At 56.1% G+C, this 17,928-nt stretch overlaps 4 protein-coding genes across 4 annotated transcripts; 3 read left to right on the plus strand and 1 right to left on the minus strand.

The window, feature by feature from the left end:
* Positions 1-96: 96 nt before the first annotated feature.
* On the plus strand, positions 97-4,062 carry KRP23_9878 (uncharacterized protein; the record flags this gene model as incomplete). Its single annotated transcript, XM_067895488.1, has 1 exon — positions 97-4,062. The coding sequence occupies one exon, from the start codon at positions 97-99 to the stop codon at positions 4,060-4,062; it is 3,966 nt and encodes a 1,321-aa protein (XP_067741700.1).
* Positions 4,063-5,922: 1,860 nt separating this feature from the next.
* Positions 5,923-6,342, plus strand: KRP23_9879 (putative ribosome biogenesis ATPase nvl; the record flags this gene model as incomplete). The annotated part of the gene is made up of 1 exon (XM_067895489.1): positions 5,923-6,342. One exon carries the CDS (start codon positions 5,923-5,925, stop codon positions 6,340-6,342), a length of 420 nt encoding a protein of 139 aa, XP_067741701.1.
* Positions 6,343-12,193: 5,851 nt separating this feature from the next.
* Positions 12,194-13,456, plus strand: KRP23_9880 (uncharacterized protein; the record flags this gene model as incomplete). The annotated part of the gene is made up of 2 exons (XM_067895490.1): positions 12,194-12,432; positions 13,408-13,456. The coding sequence occupies 2 exons, from the start codon at positions 12,194-12,196 to the stop codon at positions 13,454-13,456; spliced, it is 288 nt and encodes a 95-aa protein (XP_067741702.1).
* A 390-nt stretch (positions 13,457-13,846) lies between these two features.
* Positions 13,847-16,258, minus strand: KRP23_9881 (putative AAA domain-containing protein C16E9.10c; the record flags this gene model as incomplete). The annotated part of the gene is made up of 1 exon (XM_067895491.1): positions 13,847-16,258. The coding sequence occupies one exon, from the start codon at positions 16,256-16,258 to the stop codon at positions 13,847-13,849; it is 2,412 nt and encodes an 803-aa protein (XP_067741703.1).
* Between the last annotated feature and the right edge of the window lie 1,670 nt (positions 16,259-17,928).

Below are 17,928 nucleotides of genomic sequence, written 5' to 3' on the forward strand. Positions count from 1 at the left end.
CTGAGCGGCCGCTGTGATTGACGCGCAAGAGCGATCATTCGTGAAAAGATCCCGTTCGACTCAAGTGGCCCGCCCTACCTCCGTTCTACCCTCGCCATGTCCACGCCCAGCGACGTCGAGATGCTCCAGCAGATGCAGCAGCGTCTGGAGAGCGTGACGGCCGCCAAAGCGGCCAACGCAGCGGCCGGCAAGCAGCTGGACGAGAAGCTGCGCGTGGCCTTCAAGAGCCCTCCGCGGCGGCCCAACATGTCGGCGGAGCGCGTCAAGGAGGAGATGGAAAGCAAGGAGTGGCGCCGCAACACCACGTCCATGTCCGCCGGCGACGAGCGCGTGCTGCTGCGCGAGCTGCAGCAGCTCAAGGACAAGCTGGCGCAGCAGGAGACCTGCGACGAGTTCCAGGCCATGGTGGACGCCACGCGCCAGGAGCGCCAGGAGCGCTTCGAACGGCACAAGGAGCTGGACGCCACGCTGCAGCAGCTGCAGCAGGGAATCCGTAAGCTCAAGCTCGCGGCGCACCTGGACAAGCCAGTGGCGGACTTTGTCACGATCGAAGTGACGGTCCCCGCCGACCGGATGGGCGCTGTCATCGGCAAGCAGTTCGCGCACGTGCACCAGATGGAGAAGGCATGCTGCGCCATGCTCGAGGTGGACAACAAGGAGAACGTCGTCAAGATCACGAGCGCGCCCGAGCAGGCGCGCGCGGCCAAGGAAGCCATTGAGGACATCACGCTGGCGACCAACCACTCGATTGGCCTGCACCCTGACACGGTCAAGGTGCTCATGTTCCAGCAGGCCAAGCATCTGCACGAGCTGGAGAAGTCGCTCAAGCTCAAAATCGACGTGAGCAAGCTGGAAGGCATCCTGACCGTCATGGCCTCACCCGCGAAGGCCAAGCAGCTGGAGAAGGCCATCAACGACCTGACAGACGGTAAGGTGGACATTCAACTGCCGTCGGAGATCGTGCCCAAACTGATTGGCAAGAAGGGCGAGACGATCAATCAGCTGATGGAAGACACTGGCGCCCTGGTGGACATCGACAAGGTGACGAACAATGTGCGGCTGGTTGGTACCAAGGACAGCGTCGCTAGTGCCGAGAAGTTTGTGCGGGAACTCATTGCGGAGCAGTCCCAGCGCGAGAAGACCTTCACGCCCGACGACAAGCAACTATTCAAGGGAGATGAGTTTGCGCAGTACAAGTTCGTGTTCTTCGTGGAGTTCCTCATGGCCAATAAGGCAGCGCAGCTTCGTCTGCTGCGCACGGATGCCTTTGACGCCCGCATCAAGGCCTTTAAGAAGGAAAAACGCATCCACGTGCTCGGTAACAAGAAACAGATTGATGCGATGGAAGACGCGCTTCGTGAGCGTCTGAAAGAGTTCGAGCAGCACCACTGGGTACAGGAGGTGGCGGACAACCACTTGCTGAGCCTCATCATTGGCAAGAAGGGAAGCAAGATCAAGGAGATCGAGAACGAAGGAAAGGAAAGTAACGTGCGCATCGACATCCAGGACACCCACGTGTGCGTCTTCGGCGACAACGAAGAAGCTATCGTCGCCGCTAAGACGAAGATTATGGAGATTGTGGACAACAACCAACGCTCGGTCTTCGTCACGTCGCGATATTTGATCGCTGTGCTGATGGCATCGAAGCGCGAGAAGCTATCGGAAATCGAAACTAACAGCGGTTGCAAACTGCACTTGCCCCCGCCACCGCGGGATGGTGCCTCGCGTAGTAGCGAGAGTGAATCAGATCAAATCAAGATCTCTCTCACCGGTACGCTCGAGGCAATCCAGAAGGCGAAGCAGCAACTCGAGGAGCTGGATGAAGCTCACCATGTCCGGTACTTGCCGCTGGATAACGATGAGATCCCGACGGTGATCGGCAAGAAGGGTGAGACTGTGTCGGAGCTTGAAACCAAGAGCGGAGCCAAGGTGCGCGTGCTTCGAGGAAATGGCGGCCAGCCCTCCGAGTTGGAAATGATTGGCACCCAAGAGCAACTGAAAATCGTGCAAACGGCTGTCGATGAACTTTTGCAGACTCAGAACCGTCAACTTCTGCAACTCGATGCCTTTGCTACGGGCTGCTTGATTGGCAAAAAGGGCGAACGCATTAAGGCGATGCGTCTTGCACACCCGGACGCCACTTTGGACGCGTTCCCGAACCGTGGCCAGGTCCGTGTCAAAGCAGCATCTCCTGAGGCACTTCAAGCCTGTGTCGATGATGTGTTGAAGACACTGCAGGAAACACATGTGATCGATAGTGTCCACGTGTCCTCCCCGCAGGAGAAGCAAAGTACTACCGGATTGCCGCGTGGTGCTACCGGATCGGCTCCGACCAACTTCAACACGCTTCTAGAGAAGCACGAGTCCATTGCCATGCGTCTGCAGGAGTTGGAGGCTGAAGGTGGCGATGGCATGAGAGTGGCCTTCCAGGATGATGGCAAGGTGGCAAAGATCCGTGGACCTGCCATTGGGATTGGCAAGATCAAAAAGTTCTTGGAGATGCTGGTCTCGCCTGACTCGCACTTCGTGGAGACGATTCCGCTTCCCTCACTTACATTTGCTAGTGCTCTGGAGGTCAAGGGTGAGGCTGCCAAGTTGAACGATAACGCGTTGCGGATCTGCAAGCAAACTGGGTGTGAGCTGCGCATCAAGCGCTCACCTGCAGCTTCGGGCACAGGAGAGGAAGGCACGATTCGTATAGAAGGCACCAACGCGTCCAAGGTGTATGAGGCCAAGGCTGAGGTTGAGAAGGTGCTCCAGTTCTACTACACTGACTGTTTCCAGACGCTGGAGGACCTGCCCCCGTCAATTGCGACCCGCATGTATGAGCTTCTGCCCACCCTTCGCGCCAAGTACAACGTTGTGTTTTCGCTGCCTACGAAGACGAGTCTCAAGGTGTTTGCGGACTCCAAGGAGAATGCCAAGGAGATCTCCAAACAGTTGAAGAAAGACGTCGAGGCCTGGAAGAAGCAGCACGTGGAGCTGCCTATCGCTGGCTGGCTTGTGCCCATTCTGGTGGGCCGCAATGGCGAAACTATCAAGAAGCTCAGTACGGAAAGCAACGCCCGCCTGGATTTGAGCGCGCCTTCCCCTACGGGTTCGCGGCACGAGGACCGAGTGCTGACCATCAGCTCGAGAGACGACGCGGCCATCAAGTTAGCCGCTGAGAAGGTGGAGGAAGTGCTCAACCACCACAAGAATCTGTCGTCGGTAGTGGAGGTGACGAAGACCAAGCTCGACGTGGCTCTCTCTGCTAAGAAGGACGCTGCGAAGGGTGTGCAGTTCCACGTGGTCGATGGGAAGGAGAAGGGTGAGCTTCAGGTTGTGATCTACGGCGAAGACCACGAGGAGCGCGAGCGCATGGTGGAGAAGATCGAGCACCTTCTTGAGATCTACGTGGTGGAGACAGTTGCGTTGCCGACCACCGTCTCGCCTGCCTTTGCGAGTTCGATGGTCGGATCTCTAATTGGCAAGAGCGGCGCCAACATTCGCGCGCTGCAGAAGCAGTTCCCCGACGTGATGATTGACATTCGTCGCGGTGATAGCTCCATCACGCTGAAGGGCCCCACGGAGGAGGTGGAGAAGGTGCGCACTATCATGGAGGACAAGGTCCAGGAACTGCTGCGCAGCGAGGAGGAGTTCCAGCAGCGCCGTAGCGCTCGCTATCAGCAAGATCCCGACGAGCAGGACGACAATGAGAAGAAGACGAACGGCTCACGTGATGCCACTGAGGTCAGTGACGAAAACGCTCAGCCGAACACGCAGCAGCCGCGACAGTCGACAAAGTCCGTGGGCCCTGTGGGCGGCACGCCCGCTATGGGGGAGACCAAGCTCACCAAGAACCAGCGCCGTCGCATGCGTAAGCGCGCTGAGAATGAAAAGTCCGACGTGCTGTCGATGCTGGTGGGCAATGACCAGGATGCCGCGACCACGACAACCACGGCCGTCAAGACCGTGAGTATCAATGGCGTCTCCTCTAGCTCCACCACTACGACCAGCTCGACGAAGGGAGCCAATGGCGGCTACTACCATTCCTCGAGTGGGTACTCGCTGCGCCTGTAAGCAAGTTATGCAGCTGTGACAACGAGAGCTCCTGTAGTTTCTAGGGACAACTGTAAATGCATCTACATTCCGTTACAATGTGCTTCGGTTGTTCGTCAATTCCTGCGCTAAGTTACATAAAGGCAAAACAGAGCCAACAAACAAATTGATCGATTTCGTTATCGTTTCGTCATTCCTTTTCGCTCACACTACAATTCCTTGCAGCACTACAATGCTTTCCAGCTCAGTGAAAAACTTACAGGTGGCGCTTGCGCAGGAAGGCGAAGGGGTCCATTTCAGACACAGTCGGAGCAACAGTGTAGATCGCATCGATCTTGGCCTTCACCTCCGGCGTGATCTTGTCCACGAACTCAATCGCCTTCAGGTTCTCTTCCAGCTGCTCCGGACGACTCGCTCCAACAAGTACCGTTGACACATGCTCGTTGGCTGCACACCAGGCAGTAGCAAGCTGGGGCAGCGAGCAGCCGATCTCAGCAGCAATCGGCTTGAGCTGGTCGGCAATCTCCACGCGCTCGTCGTAGGTAGGCACCAGCTCACGTTTAGCAAACGCAGGCTTCGTGAAGCGCGAACCGTCCGGCCTTCCGGCACTATACTTGCCCGTCAGCGTGCCGAACGCCAACGGTGACCAAGTCGTGAGACCCAGCTTGTACTTCTTGTAGAGGTCCACGTACTCGTACTCCACCTTGCTGCGAGTGAAGATGTTGTACTGCGGCTGCTCCACAATGGGGTGGATGAGTCCAAGGCGGTCTGCGATCTCACAGGCTTCCTGGATGTCCGACGCCAGCCACTCGCTGGTTCCCCAGTAGAAGGCCCAGCCTTGTTCAATGACATAGTTCATGGCGCGGACAGTCTCCTCGATCGGGGTGTACGGCTCCGGGCGGTGGCAGAAGATGACGTCCACATACTCCAGTTGCAGGCGGCGCAGTGAGGCGCGAGCACCTTCCACGATGTGTTTGCGGCTCAAGCCCTGGTCGTTCGGGCCAGACTCGGTGAAGCCCTTGTATCCGACGAAAAACTTGGTGGTGACCACGAGGTCCTCGCGGCTCCACACACCTTCCTCGAGGCCTTTCTTGATGGCACCGCCCATAATCTCTTCCGCCTGGCCGTTGCCATAGATCTCGGCGTTGTCGAAGAAGTTGACTCCGTGCTTGAAGGCAGTCTTCATCATTTCATACCAGGCGTCCACCGTCTGATACTCTTCACGGTGCATCCAGCTTCCGACAGCAAGCTTGGACACCAGCAGACCGGAGTTACCAAGGAAGCGGTAGGTCATCTTGGCGGGGGAACCAATCGCAGGGGCCATCGTGAAGGCGAAGGGGTAGCTTGGGGCGTTTGGTAACTTGTGCTCACTCTGAAGCAATTTCAAGAATGAGGCGGAGCATCGAGTTGCCGGAGCTCCCGAGTGGTATGTTTTGGAGCGCTATTACTCCAGCCTGCATCAACAAAGCGGACTCACTTCATAATCAAAGCACAATGAAGAGCAGATCCCAAGTCAGCCACGATCGTGTTCATCCGTCGTATGGTTCAACCAAGCCCAATTCAATCAGCGTAGCGAACCGATGAGATTGTACAGCGATCCATGAAAATGCAATTGTTGATGCAGACTCGAGACTTGACGCCGGGATTATGCAGGCAAACTGGTCAGACTGGCGATCGTTGACAAGATCGAAGGCTGAGATCGACACCATTGTCAGCGTATGTGCCTCCCCAGACTTGCGTGCTCAGGTGGAGCCGTTCATGGAGGCGCAGTTGGCCCCGCTTAGCATTACCATGGCTGATTTTGAAGCTGCGGTTCCGAAGGAACAGCCGAGCTCCAAACGTGAGGGCTTTGCTACAATCCCCGACGTTACGTGAGATGACATGGGCGCGCTTACTGAAGTCCAACGAGCACGAGCGTCCTCTCCGTATGTCGTTATCTTTGACGACCTGGATGCTTTGGGGCCTCGTCGCTCCGGTGGTGCCGGTGGTGACTCTGGTGGCAACGGAGTTAGCGAGCGTGTCGTGAACCAGCTACTGACCGAGATGGACGGACTGGACGGCCGCCGTAATGTGTTTGTGATGGCTGCAACGAACCGGCCTGACATCATCGACCCAGCCATGCTGCGTCCTGGCCGTCTCGACAAGCTCCTGTATGTGCCTTTGCCTCGGGCATCGGAGCGCCACCAGATCCTGAAGACGATCTCCGCGAAGTGCGCGATGGCACCGTCCGTTCAGTTGGAATCGATTGCTGCCGATCCGCGCTGCGAGGGCTTCTCTGGTGATATGTCTATGAAGCTGTAGTGATGCGCGTACAGCTTGGTGTCCCCCGGACCCAAGTCATCCAGCATGTCGTCGAGTCCCGATGGTCCCACAAAGATGTCCTGTACTCAGCTGGGTCTTGGCGCGTAGATGCAGCAGTACAAGAAGGAGGAGAGAGTGGATGCGTGGTATGAGACGATGGAGACTGTCTATCATTACCAGCTTCGTCGCCACGTCCTACATGCATGTCAACAGCGACGATGATGAGGTGCAGGTAGCGATGTTGCGTGCATGAATTGTTTTGTGGCTCAAAATAGTATAGTAGTAGTATTATGCACTAAAGCTTAGGCTGCTTTTGTAAATAGATTGTGTACTTTTTTCGACTCCAAGAGCACTGCTAGTGCTACAGTACCCAATAGTACTTTTGAGCTACATAATCACCAGTCGCTTCCTTGAAGATTACACTGATCCATAGGATATTTCTCACAAAACGCGGTAGGTTGAATTACCACGTTCCTGCTGTGCCATTCTGCAATTTGCTTCCAACCAGCAACACCACCCAAGTGCTGTCAGTTTACAATGGTACCTGCACCTCCGGCCACCAAGATGACCTACCGTTTCCTGGGCAACTCAGGCCTTCTCGTGTCAAAGTTCGCCCTGGGCTCGTGGATGTTCCAGGACGAGAAGAACACGGTCGATGCCTGGTACCTGATGATGAAGACTGCATTCCAGCATGGGGTCAACTTCTTTGACTCTGCTGAGAACTACGCGCTGGGCCGTGCCGACGACCTGATGGGCGGTGCTATCAAGAAGGGCATCGAGGAAGGCGTCTGGAGCCGTGAAGACCTCGTGGTCACTGCGAAAATCTTTAGCGGCACCAAGGGTTTCACCAACGGAACGCCCAACAGCCACCGGTTGAACCGCAAACACCTCATCGAAGGAACCCAAGCCTCCCTGGGTCGGATGGGGCTCGACTACGTGGACGTGGTTTTCTGTCATCACCCTGACGCCTTCACCCCCATTGAAGAGACTGTCCGTGCCATGAACCACATCATCGGACAGGGCTGGGCGTTCTACTGGGGGACCAGCAACTGGTCCACAAGTGAGATCACGGAGGCTTGCGAGATCGCTGACCGCCTCGGTTTGATCCGTCCCATCGTGGAGCAGTCGCAGTACAACATCCTTGAGCGGAACCGCGTCGAGTTCGAGTTCGTGGACCTGTACAAAAAGTACAACTACGGCATCACTGCGTGGTCTCCACTCGCTTTTGGTACGCTCACCGGCAAGTACAGCGCAAGCTACCCGGACGGTTCTCGCCTGTCCACTGAAGACATGCGAAATGCTACGTGGGGAAGGAACTTCGCCGAGAGAGTGGAGACGGCCGACAAGCTCAAGCCCATCGCGACGGAACTGGGCTGTTCACTGGCTCAGTTGGCTCTCGCTTGGTGCGCCACCAACGAGCACGTGTCGACCGTCATTGTCGGGGCCAGTCGCCAGTCACAGCTGGAGGAAAACCTCGACGCAGTCGACATCATCGACAAGATCACTCCTGAGGTGAAGGCCAAAATCGACGCCATCGCCTCCTTCACCCCCACGCAGCCTGTGCCCGACCATCTGCGCGAGGTCCGCAAGCGCCACTTGTAAAGCGCAGCTTCCGTCAGTTGAATCAGTTGTGGTCTTAACGTTGATGAAGAGGTGATAATCAGACAGCCAATTCAATTCATTTTTCGGTTGTTATGCTCCTTCAACCAGTCCGTTAGCGTCCTAGGGGCCGACATATACAATAACGAACGACTAGCACAATGAGACTTGGGCTCCCTGTTGCCCTGACGACCACTTCACAGGTGGCGGCCTCGCAGCAGCGACAACTGGTCCATCTTCGACACGGTCGGCACGAAGTTGACGACCGCATCGATCTTGGCCTTCACCTCGGGCGTGATCTTGTCCACGAAGTCCAGCGCCTTGAGGTTCTCCTCCAGCTGGGACGGTCGACTCGCGCCGATCAGCACCGTCGACGCGTGCTCGTTCGCGACGGCCCAGGCCATGGCCATCTGCGCGAGCGAGCAACCCAGCTCCTTGGCAATGGGCTTGAGCTTGTCCGCCATCTCAACGCGCTCCGCAAAGCCCTCTGAAAAGGGGCCCCCTTCCTTGAACAGCGGCGACGTGTAACGCGATCCCTCGGGCTTGCCATCACTGTACTTGCCCGTCAGCGTTCCGAACGCCAACGGAGACCACGTCGTCAAGCCCAGCTTGTACTTGTTGTACAAGTCCAGGAACTCGAACTCCACTTTGTTGCGCACAAAGATGTTGTACTGCGCTTGCTCGACAATGGGGCGGATGAGGCCCAATCGGTCGGCGATCTCGCAAGCCTCTCGGATGTCCGAGGCGAGCCACTCGCTGGTGCCCCAGTAGAAGGCCCAGCCCAGGTTGATGACGAAGTTCATAGCTCGCACCGTTTCCTCAATGGGCGTGTACGGCTCCGGACGATGCGAAAAGATGACGTCCACGTACTCGAGGTCGAGGCGTTTGAGAGACGCCTTGACGCCCTCGATGATGTGCTTGCGGCTGTTGCCCTGGTCGTTGGGGCCAGCCTCGAAGAAGCCTTTATACCCGTTGAAGACTTTGGTGGAGATGACCAGGTCCTCCCGGCTCCAAACTCCTTGAGCGATGCCCTTCTTGATGGCACCGCCCAGGAGCTCTTCAGCTTGGCCGTTGCCGTAGATTTCGGCCGTGTCGTAGAAGTTGACTCCGTGCTCGTAGGCCATCTGGACCATCTTGTACCAGGCGTCGACCGTGTACTTCTCGTCGTAGTTCATCCAGGACCCGAGTGCCAGCTTGGAGACGAGCAGCCCGGAATCGCCCAGGAAGCGGTGACCCATCTTGGTTGAGGAAGTGTTGGGCGCCATTGGTGCTTGGAGGCAAAAACGAAAGTGAGCTCTACTCGCTTGAAGACATGGAATACGCTGGCGACCCTCAACAATGCATCCCCTGCGAGATGACATACGGCTTGGATGAACTGGATCATGCATTCGAGACTGTGTAAATACATATACTGGCTAAATGGATGAAACAGGATTGGTAGCATAATCAGCTTGGGAATGCATGCTGGGAAGGCATTTCAAGTTGAAATGCTTCAACTTGACCGTCACTTCGCTAGCAGCTACGCAGATCAAGTAAACAAGTAAGCCCGCAGCGACAAGTTCTGGTACGTTCTCAGCGAGAACGTACCAGATCGGAGGCTGTATCCTCGTCGTCGTACTGAGCCACAGGCTACTATGATAACTTAAGGCTGCTAGCTTGCATTCGTCCCAACGTGGGCATTTGAACAAGATTACGCCGGAAGTCAGGGTCGCGGTCGTGAACTTCGTGATCGCTACATGCGTGCTACGACAAGTAGCAAATGGCAGCGCTAGATTTGTGGTCGTCATCCAGCAATCCTGATCGCCTTCAATCTTCGAGTCATTCTCAAATTTACTTGAGCTTCTCATCACTAACTGCACCGAAGTCTGGCAACCATGGGGCTTTCCTCAGACGCTGCTACCCCCTCCGAAATGACCTACCGCTTGTTGGGGGGTCCCGGTTTCTCGTGTCCAAGTTCGGTCTTGGCACGTACATGAGCGACGAAGCCAAGTACGAGGGCGATTTCTGGTACAAGCTCATGACTCTGGCCTACAGGCATGGCGTGAACTTCTTCGACTCGGCTGAGACTTACGGCCGTGGCAAGGCCGAGATCATGCTGGGCAAAGCCATCAGGAGAGGCATCGAAGAAGGTGTGTGGGGTCGTGAAGACCTGGTGATCACTACCAAGATTTTCCAAGGCACCAAGTCCGGGCCGAACTCCACCGGAGTCGACCGCAAACACGTCATTGAAGGCACGAAGGCTTCGCTGCGCCGGCTGGGTTTGGAGTACGTCGACGTCGTGTTCTGCCGCCGCTCAGACCGCACACGCCTATTGAGGAGACCGTCAGGGCGATGAACTACGTGATTGAACAAGGTTGGGCGTTCTACTGGGGAACGAGCGAGTGGAGCTCAGCCACCATCATCGAAGCCTGCGAGATCGCGGACCGCCTCGGACTGATCCGACCGGTGGTCGAGCAACTGCAGTACAACATCCTGGAGCGTTCCAGGGTGGACTTTGACCTGGTGAAACTGTACAAGAAGTACAACCTGGGCCTCACGATTTGGTCGCCGTTGTCGATGGGTATTTTGACCGGCAAGTACAGCACCGGCAAGCCCGAAGGCTCTCGCTATGCGTCTCCAGCGTTCCAGGGAGGCTGGATGCTGCACGGCTTTGCAGCAAATGTGGAGATCACAGACAAGTTGAAGCGGAGCTAGGCTGCTCTCTCGCCCAAATGTCGATCGCCTGGGCAGTGGCGAACCAGCAAGTGTCGACTGTTCTCTTGGGGGCTAACCGTCCGGAACAACTGGAAGAGACCCTCAAGCCGATCGAGTTTGAGAGTAAAATCACACCAGAAGTGAAGGAGAAGATCGACGCCGTCGTACAGTTCGTGCCGAAGCTGCCTGAACTGGACCCGTTCGCTCTCGCCCGCAACCGCTACTTGTAGTCGGGCGAACCTTGTTTGTGCTGTAAGCCGGAAATATCCTGAATGGTGGGCTTTCAAATCGTCTACTCCGAAGTATTTCTCTTTTGAAGTGACACTGCTAGGACAACGGGGGGGCTGCGGCAGATTTGGAGTCGAGAAATGCAGTGCCTTGTTTGCATCTACATCTTATTTATACTGTATTTGCTGCCGAACTAGGTTGCCGAACGGTAATAGTGTCTTCGGCATGAGGATGCAATGTACCAGTCACTGCAGCAGTTGGCTAAATGTTTTGGGTCGTGTGCGGAGTCGACTGTCTGAGGAGCACCAGTCTTTGGAGCAACCTCGTCTCAAAAATGACCACACGTGACAGGCATCGAGCTGCACACTTCCTGCGCTATATAATGGCCTCGTGTTGCACAATGCAGTCCTAACTATTGTAGTTACCAGCGTGTTAAAGGCGTTGATGTCCTACAGAGCTTGTGCATCGTGCGCGTTAATTTCATGTACATGCACTTTTTGATAGTCGATTTTCGGGTAATCATCTCATCGTGGTAATCAATACGGTACCGTCGCCGCTTGGTCTGGTGCACATGTTGTAGCAAGCTTAGTTGTCGTAGAGTTATTCAACGTTTCGATGGGTGCATAGATCCCATTGCATGCATGCTTGCACACCTTGCTGATGTGCACGAGAACGACAGCGCCTTTGTACTTATAAGTGCTCCAACGAGCTGACTGTTCCTTGTGTACGATGTAGGCCATGTCCGTGGGGCGCCAGATCGGCGAACATGATGGTCTTGTCGGCCCCCTCGTCGACCTTCTTGACCACCTCCAGCTCCGCGCGCTTCTCGTAGGCGGACACCCAGCAGACCGTCCGTCTCGTCAGTGCTCAGGGCGTCCTCGCACTCGGTCGAGTACGACACGTGCTGCAGCGAGGAGCTCTCGGCCAACTGCGTCAGGACCGTGTCGGGCTTGGGCTTCGCAAACTTGAGCATGGTCAAGTCGAGTCCCAGAATGGGTTCAAGTGACAATCATTCCGGTTTCGCAAGTCGCACTAATTCCGGTTGGGAGTTCTGCACTTTCTCACTCAGCTTTGGCACTGTGGGCTTTTGCCCATTTAACAACTTGATCATCAGAGCACAAGTGATTCGACAGAAGCATGGTGATCGACACGTACTACAACAAGGCGCGCAAGCAGCAGGCGGCCGCACAACGAGAAGCTGGCTGCGGAGCTGCAGACGAGCAAGCAACACGTGGCCGCGCTCTCGGAGCACAGCGAGCAAGTGCGCGTGCAGCTCGAAGAGGCCAAGACCAAGGCCATGCAGCATGAGGAGGAGAGCAGGACGCTCCGCATGGAGATCGAGGCGCTGCAGAAGAAGGTGGAGACGGCTGGCCAGGAGAAGCAAGACCTGGAGACGCAGCTGGTAGTCTCCCCGCGCTGCCTCTGCTCTAGCGCCTCGGACGAAGACTCGGACGAAAGCACAGACGAAGACACGGACGAAGACACGGACGACTACGTTGTGCCACCCGTTGACCTCCCTGGAAGCTATCGCGCGCAGGACCTACAAGGGGGTGAGTTGGTCGGAGGAAAGTACGTTCTCTTTACCAACTGGGGATTCAAGCGCCAACAGCAGCGCGTGCGTCACTTGCGTCCGATCCCGGAGCGTACGGACGCTGGTGGTCGTGAATCGCCTGCGTCGGATGGGAGGAAGGAAGCTACGCCTGCGACGTTGGTGGAGGCCGTGAGCGAACCCATGGAGGTGCCAGCGCAGACGCAGGAGCGCCGTGTCCAGAAGCGGGCGTCCGACGAGATCAACGACAGCGACGACATGGATCACTTCCTACGACGCGTTCGACGAAGGCTGAACTCGTGCTTCGGATGCTGCAGCGAAGTGGTAGAAGGTCATGACTGTCGGCAAGTTGATGGAATGGCTGGCGTGGTGAATTGGTACGGCACGAGCACTCATCTCTGTCTCTTATCGCGGCCATTCCGCGCGACGCGGGACTCATTTCTCCCGGTGTTCCAAGCAACTTGGACCTCACGCAGCGCGTTGAAAGTCCGGCGAGCGGAGACTCATTTCTCTCTGTGGTGGCTGATCTCTCGTTGGAGGTTTCTGGACGTGGAGTGGCGAGGCTTGGTAGGCCTCACGTGAAGTGCGCCAGCAGCTCAGTTGATCGGGGCTCATTACCCTCGTTCAAGCTGTAGATGCTGGCGTACTTCGCGTGAGGTGCGGGTGTGGTGGGCTTTCGAAATGGTCGATGGGGACTCATTACTCCCGGTTGGCCACTTTGATCGTCCACTCGCTTGCGCTCCTACTTCGCTTCGGCGCTTGCGTCCGATACTTTCTTCGTGTGATGAGCCCGCTCGCCGAATGGCTTTCTTCTATCGTGACACGCTGCTTGATGACGACAAGGTCGACCAAGAAACGTTGATGAACAAGCGACGCAAGTCTGCTAGGACCAGCCTGAAGACAAGTTTGCATGTGTATGGATATCGTAACGTAGTGGCAATACTTTTTATCGAAACGAGCAGCTAGCGCTTTACTTCCACTGCTCCGTCCTGCAGCTCATCAGCCTCATCAGCCTCATCAGCGTCGCTGTCGACGTACATGTAGGACGTGGAGACGAAGCTGGTAGCGATAGACAGTCTCCATCGTCTCATACCACGCATCCACTCTCTCCTCCTTCTTGTACTGCTGCATCTACGCGCCAAGACCCAGCTGAGTACAGGACATCTTTGTGGGACCATCGGGACTCGACGACATGCTGGATGACTTGGGTCCGGGGGACACCAAGCTGTACGCGCATCACTACAGCTTCATAGACATATCGACGACAGGAGCCGTTTCAGAGGTGAGCCTTCGTCAAGCTCTGAGTGAGACTTTCATCCTCCTCATGAGCTACAGCAACTGCATACGCGTGGCAAGAGACAAATGGGTAAGTCGGCGTGCACTATATTCTATGCGTCCAGGAAGCACTATCCTGTCAAAACTCAATTACATCCCCTATTGCTTGTCAACGTCGGCTTTCGCACCTGCCTCATCACCGTTTGCTGTAGTCGGTTCGGCTTCAGCGCCCGCTACGGAAGCCACAGCAGTGCTACTGCTGCTGCGCGTCATAACTGAGCGAGACTTGCGCAGGTTCTTCTTCATGCGGTCGAACATCCGCTGGTCCGCACGTGATACTGACGGGAACACGCGGTCGAATGCGCTGATGAAATGGTGGTGCTCGATACCCAGCGTCACCGTGGCACCAGCCTCCAACTTCGAGAAATCCGTCTCACGCAAGGCTGTGATGCCTGCTTCGCGAACCAGAGCACTCAAATCGGCACCAGAGAAGCCCTCGCAGCGCGGATCGGCAGCAACCGATTCCAACTGAACGGACGGTGCCATCGCGCACTTCGCGGAGATCGTCTTCAGGATCTGGTGGCGCTCCGATGCCCGAGGCAAAGGCACATACAGAAGCTTGTCGAGACGGCCAGGACGCAGCATGGCTGGGTCGATGATGTCAGGTCGGTTCGTTGCTGCGATCACAAACACATTACGGCGGCCGTCCAGTCCGTCCATCTCGGTCAGTAGCTGGTTCACGACACGCTCGCTAACTCCGTTGCCACCAGAGTCACCACCGGCACCACCGGAGCGGCGAGGTGCCAAAGCATCCAGCTCATCAAAGAAAACGACACACGGGGAGGACGCTCGTGCTCGCTGGAAGACCTGGCGCACGGAGCGCTCAGATTCACCCACGTACTTGTCCAGAAGTTCCGGCCCCTTGATACTGATAAAGTTAGCACCACTTTCGTGGGCGATGGCCTTGGCGAGCAGTGTCTTACCACAACCGGGAGGTCCATACAGCAGCACACCAGCAGGCATGGACAAACCAAGAGCCGCAAACCGCTCGGGGTGTGCAATCGGCTGCAGAATAGCAAGCGACAGCTCGTCACGCACTTCAGTAAGCGCGCCGATGTCATCCCACGTAACGTCGGGGATTGTAGCAAAGCCCTCACGCTTGGAGCTCGGCTGTACCTTCGGAATCGCAGCTTCAAAATCAGCCATGGTAATGCTAAGCGGGGCCAACTGCGCCTCCGTGAACGGCTCCACCTGAGCACGCAAGTCATCAGCTGCTGAAGGGGTCTCTTCAGCGTCCTTCGTAGTCTCAGCCGGGTTATCATACGTCGCATCCACCTCCATGGCGTCTTCACTAGTGACGGCATCCGACGTCTCCGTCTCCGCGGAGACACTGGCCGCGTCTCCTTCCGACTTTACCTTTCTCTCAGTATTGATGTTCGTAAAGATGCGGTTCACAGCACCCACTGCAGCCTCCTTCGTCAGTGAGACGAGGTCGGCACCAACATATCCAGGCGTCCGACGCGCTAACGCAGCGAAGTCGAAGTCTCCTTCCAGCGTCATCTTCCTCGCCAGTACCCGCAGGATCTTCTCACGAGCCTCTTCATCGGGAATGCCCAGACAAATCTCCCGATCAAACCGTCCTGCACGGCGCAGCGCCGAGTCCAGTGCATCCGGTCTGTTCGTCGCGCCAATGAGCACCACCGGTTTGCCTCCCGTATTCGCCAGACTGAGCGAGTCGGTGCTTGTCAGTAACTGCGCCACAATTCTCTTCTCCATTCCACGCGCCGACGTCTCTCTCTTGGGCGTGATAGCGTCAATTTCATCAATAAAAATGATCGACGGGGCTCGAGCGATTGCCTCATCGAACAATTCCCTCAACTTCTGCTCAGACTCTCCCGACATGCCTGACACCACTTCGGGGGCCGAAATCTTCAGAAAGGTAGCCCCGCACTCGCCTGCAATAGCATGGGCCAGCATAGACTTGCCTGTACCGGGTGGTCCGTGTAGCAAAACCCCTCTCGGAGGTTCCACACCCAAATGAGCGTACACCTCCGGGTGAGTCAACGGGTACTCAATAAGTTCCCGCACCTCCTGTAAAATGGCCTGAATGCCGCCTACATCGCTGTATCTCGTTGTCGGGCGCTCCACCACAAAGCCCTTGGTCTCGTCGGTTCCTGAATTTCCCTCCTCCGTGATGTCTTTTTTCACTCGTTTCCGCAATATTTTGACTTTCTTGACCAATGGCTTCTCCGCATTATTCTGACCTGCATAATTCTGTTGCATTGCGCGATTCAGCGAGTTGCCTTGGCTTGTCGCTTGCTGCTGCTCCGCCGCGCGGATTTCCGTCTCGTTGTCGCTGTCGCTCTCCGATCGCGAGCGTTTGGGCGCCTCAGGCTGCGCTTTTTTCAGCACTTTGGCCACCACCTTGCGCAGAGCGCCCTGAGGTTTGCGCTGGTACTCGGCGTAGGTCTCTCGCAGATGGCTCGTTACGGTGGCTTCACTAGGATGAGCCCCACGCTCCTCGCACTCGCGCAGATAGCGCCGCACGTGGAAGCTCACCTTGGCCTCCATGACTCTGGTGAAAATTCAAAAATGACGTGCGTTTTGACTGGCGCAGACAAAAGCGGTGCGACGATTGGATGAAACGTGTTTTAGCCAATGGGAGGCTGCTTCAGCTGGTAGATAATTATCCTGGGCTCAACTTTTTCAGATGCCGGTCAAGAAATTTCTGTCTGGAGAGGTCTCGGACGCTTACGCTTCGACTGGAGCATCCTCTGTCGGTCTCTCAAGGACAAGCTCCCAGGTGTGGATTTATCACGTCGAGGGATTCGTTGCGGACACATGAGACGCCGGAGGAGATGAAGGCTCGAGCAAGGACTTCTGCTTGAAGCCGTGCCCGATAGGCATGGCAAGACGCAGCCAGATCGACCATGACCATCGATGATGAAGTACAACCTTATAATCGGCTCAGACCATGATAAAGCGAATCATCGGCAGCAGTAGTGTTGTTATCTCGTCACCATTTGACTCGATGTCGATAGACATGACGGGTAACTCCGGTCTGTTCGTGTCCAAGATCTCGCTTGGCACCTGGATGCAATACGACGAAAAGCACAAGGTGGACATGTGGAACAAGCTGATGGATATCCACCGCGTTCAAGTACGGTGAACTTCTATGACAGAAGCGGTCAGGCCAAAGAAGTTTAGGAAGATCCATCAAGAGGGGTGTCAACCAAAAGATCTGGAGCCGTGAGGACCTGGTCATCTCGGATACACGGGTGTTTCAGCGTCTGGATCGAACGACCAAGGGCTTACCCGTAAACGCATCGCTGAGGGCAAGCAGACTTCGCCCAGACGGCTAGAAGTCGATTTCGTGGACGTCATCACCAACCTGACCCGCACACACGACAGTGCGTGCCATGTCATCAACCGGGGCTATGCTTTCTACTGGAGAACCAGCGAGTGGCTTCCTTCCCAGATCCACGAGGCCTGCGAAATCGCCGATCGCCTCAACTTAATCCGACCCGTCGTTGAACAGTCCCAGCACGATATCTCCGAGCTCTCTCGCAGTTCAAACCGATCGCAGCAGAGCTCGGCTGCTAAATGTCCATTGCTTGGGCCCTTCCAAACGAGAATGCGTCGACGGTGCTGGCCGGTGCTAGCCGTAGATTGTTCCTTTATGCTGGAATGGCTACATACAACCGAGATCAAATCCAGCAAAACCTCACGTAGAGGTGGTGAGCAGCAGAGATGGCCTCACATGTCAACCTGGTGTCACTTATTTGCTGAAGTGTGCTCGGCAGTTTTTTTCCAGGTAAGCTCGACTAATCTGGATGTAGTTGCTCTATCCAACGCATGGAACAAAGTAGGCTATTCTCGGTCCGAGACAACAGCGATGTCGCCGTGGAGTTCATCGAGGAAGCCAAACTCCGAGACAAAAGACCATCAAAATCGATGAGAAAGCCGTCCAAATCCCCCAACATCCTGTCGGTGGGTGCAGATACTGGGCCCCCAAATCGTCAAAATCGGTCGTGGAAGAAGCAAAACACTAAACCGCGTGCGATTACTGTCACGTCAGCGAGAAGTAACCAAGTCGTTCCGGCCGCATGGAAGATCAAGACCGTGAAAACGGCGAGCGAGCAACATGATCGTCTGACTCTCTCTTTCCGAGAAGCGTTTGGCGCCCTTGGGATTCCCATGCTGGTCACCCTTGTGGTGTGCATTATGTGGACAACATGGCT

This window comes from Phytophthora ramorum, assembly GCF_020800215.1.
Source record: "Phytophthora ramorum isolate Pr-102 chromosome Unknown Phyram_PR-102_s0009, whole genome shotgun sequence".
Lineage (NCBI taxonomy): Eukaryota > Oomycota > Peronosporomycetes > Peronosporales > Peronosporaceae > Phytophthora > Phytophthora ramorum.